The 1,756-nt window shown below is 35.9% G+C and overlaps 1 protein-coding gene across 4 annotated transcripts in view; it reads left to right on the top strand.

Annotated features, from left to right (window-relative positions):
* Window positions 1–1,756, top strand: part of PAAF1 (proteasomal ATPase-associated factor 1) — a 78,764-nt gene that overhangs the window by 23,169 nt on the left and 53,839 nt on the right. For 2 of the 4 annotated variants that reach the window (XM_011996197.1, XM_011996195.1), the window contains exon 3: window positions 295–398. The exons of 1 other annotated variant lie outside the window; for it this stretch is intronic. Coding sequence is in view for 2 of the 3 variants with exons in the window: in XM_011996195.1 (XP_011851585.1) it covers window positions 295–398 (104 nt within the window). In the remaining variant the exon portion in view is untranslated. Of the gene's footprint in view, window positions 41–294; window positions 399–1,756 lie in introns of all 4 variants that reach the window. One more of the 4 variants, XM_011996196.1, reaches the window with a different exon arrangement.

Here is a 1,756-nt window from a genome sequence, read left to right as displayed (position 1 = left end):
CAGATGCTGGTGCCATGCTTCTTGTACAGTCTGCAGAACCGTGAGCCAAATAAACCTCTTTTCTCTGTAAATTACCCAGCCTCAGGTATTCCTTTATAGCAACACTAAACAGACTAAGACACCTAATCTAATTCTCTTTTTACTTCACCTGACTTTTAACACAGGTACCTGTTTTTCTTTCATGGGCCAATTTCATGGGTTTACTATTTATACAGATACCTGAATTGGGTCTTCAAAGAGAAAAATATTAAATTTTTCTTATTTTTTGAGACATGCTTTTTTTGTACCATATAGGGAAACCGTCTTTGTATGGCAGCCTAACTTGTCAAGGAATTGGCCTAGATGGCATCCCAGAGGTTACAGCTTCAGAAGGATTTATTGTGAATGAAATAAACAAGGTATGTTTTTATATCTTCTAGATGGCATGATATTTAAAACTATGGTAGTACCCATACATCTACTTTAGATATTTATACGATTATCGTGTATCTCCACTTCATTTATATGAGAATCATAGTTTTTGCTGCCTGTGTTAATAGTTTTCTTTTTCTCGTGTAGTTACATATACTTTTAAGTGCCATCAAACTTCCTCTTACTTCCCTTATATCAGTTCTGATAATGCAAGATGTATGTGTAATTTAAAATTTTCTAGTAGCCACATTATATAGAGATAAAAGTAAATGATGAAAGTGATTTTTGTTTTGTTTTGTTTTTTGAGATGGAGTCCTGCTCTGTCACCCAGGCTGGAGTGCAATGGCACGATATTGGCTCACTGCAACTGCTGCCTCACAGGTTCAAGCAGTTCTCCTGCCTCAGCCTCCTTAGCAGCTGGGATTACAGGCACCCGCCACCACGCCCAGCTAATTTTTGCATTTTTAGTAGAGATGGGGTTTCATCATGTTGGCCAGGCTGGTCGTGAACTCCTGACCTCGTGATCCACCTGTCTTGGCCTCCCAAAGTGCTGAGATTACAGGCATGAGCCACCACGCCTAGCCAAAATTGATTTTAATAATATATTTGATCTAACCCAGTATACCTAAAACATTATTTCAACCTGTAAATACTACTAAAAATTATTAGAGAGATTTTACATTTATTTTTCTTATTAAGTCTTCAAAACTCCATGTATATTTATTTTACTTTTACAGCCTAGTTCAGACTCTAATTTTTATTAGAAATACTTGATCTGTATTTAGGTTTTATAAAATTTATAGTTGAAAACATATGCCTATATCCAAGTAGTTCTCAGTTGCCTGATATGGCTGTTACCTACTACACTGAACAATGTAGCCTTATAATCCATATCTGTTGAGGCCTTGATGAAGAGTCTACATTAATAGTACTTAACAGTTTTTCTTGTTTGTCTTTGAGGTGAGTATATGGGTAAGCAAAGCATTGGTGCACCCATGATTTGCCTCTCCCTACTAATTCTGACTGCTGCAGTTAGTATGCTCTGATGAGATGATTCCCTAAGGGTGGACCAACCTTTTGTTTCATTTTTCATTTTTTGTGTAATTAAACTTTTTAGTTATAAAAATACTTTGGATATACTTACAAGAATAGAGAATACTTCATTTTTCATATAAGATTTTTAGCAAATGTTCATTCATTCCCTAAAGTGAGATGATTCCTTAAGGGCGAACCAGCCTTTTGTTTCATTTTTCTTTTTTTGTGTAATTAAACTTTTTAGTTATAAAAAATATTTTGGGGCTGGGCGCAGTGGCTCAAGCCTGTAATCCCAGCACTTTGGGAGGCC

This window comes from Mandrillus leucophaeus, unplaced genomic scaffold (genome assembly GCF_000951045.1).
Source record: "Mandrillus leucophaeus isolate KB7577 unplaced genomic scaffold, Mleu.le_1.0 Scaffold504, whole genome shotgun sequence".
In the NCBI taxonomy this organism is placed as follows: domain Eukaryota; kingdom Metazoa; phylum Chordata; class Mammalia; order Primates; family Cercopithecidae; genus Mandrillus; species Mandrillus leucophaeus.
The sequence above is the reverse complement of the archived record's forward strand: the minus strand, read 5'-3'. Positions and strand labels throughout refer to the sequence as shown.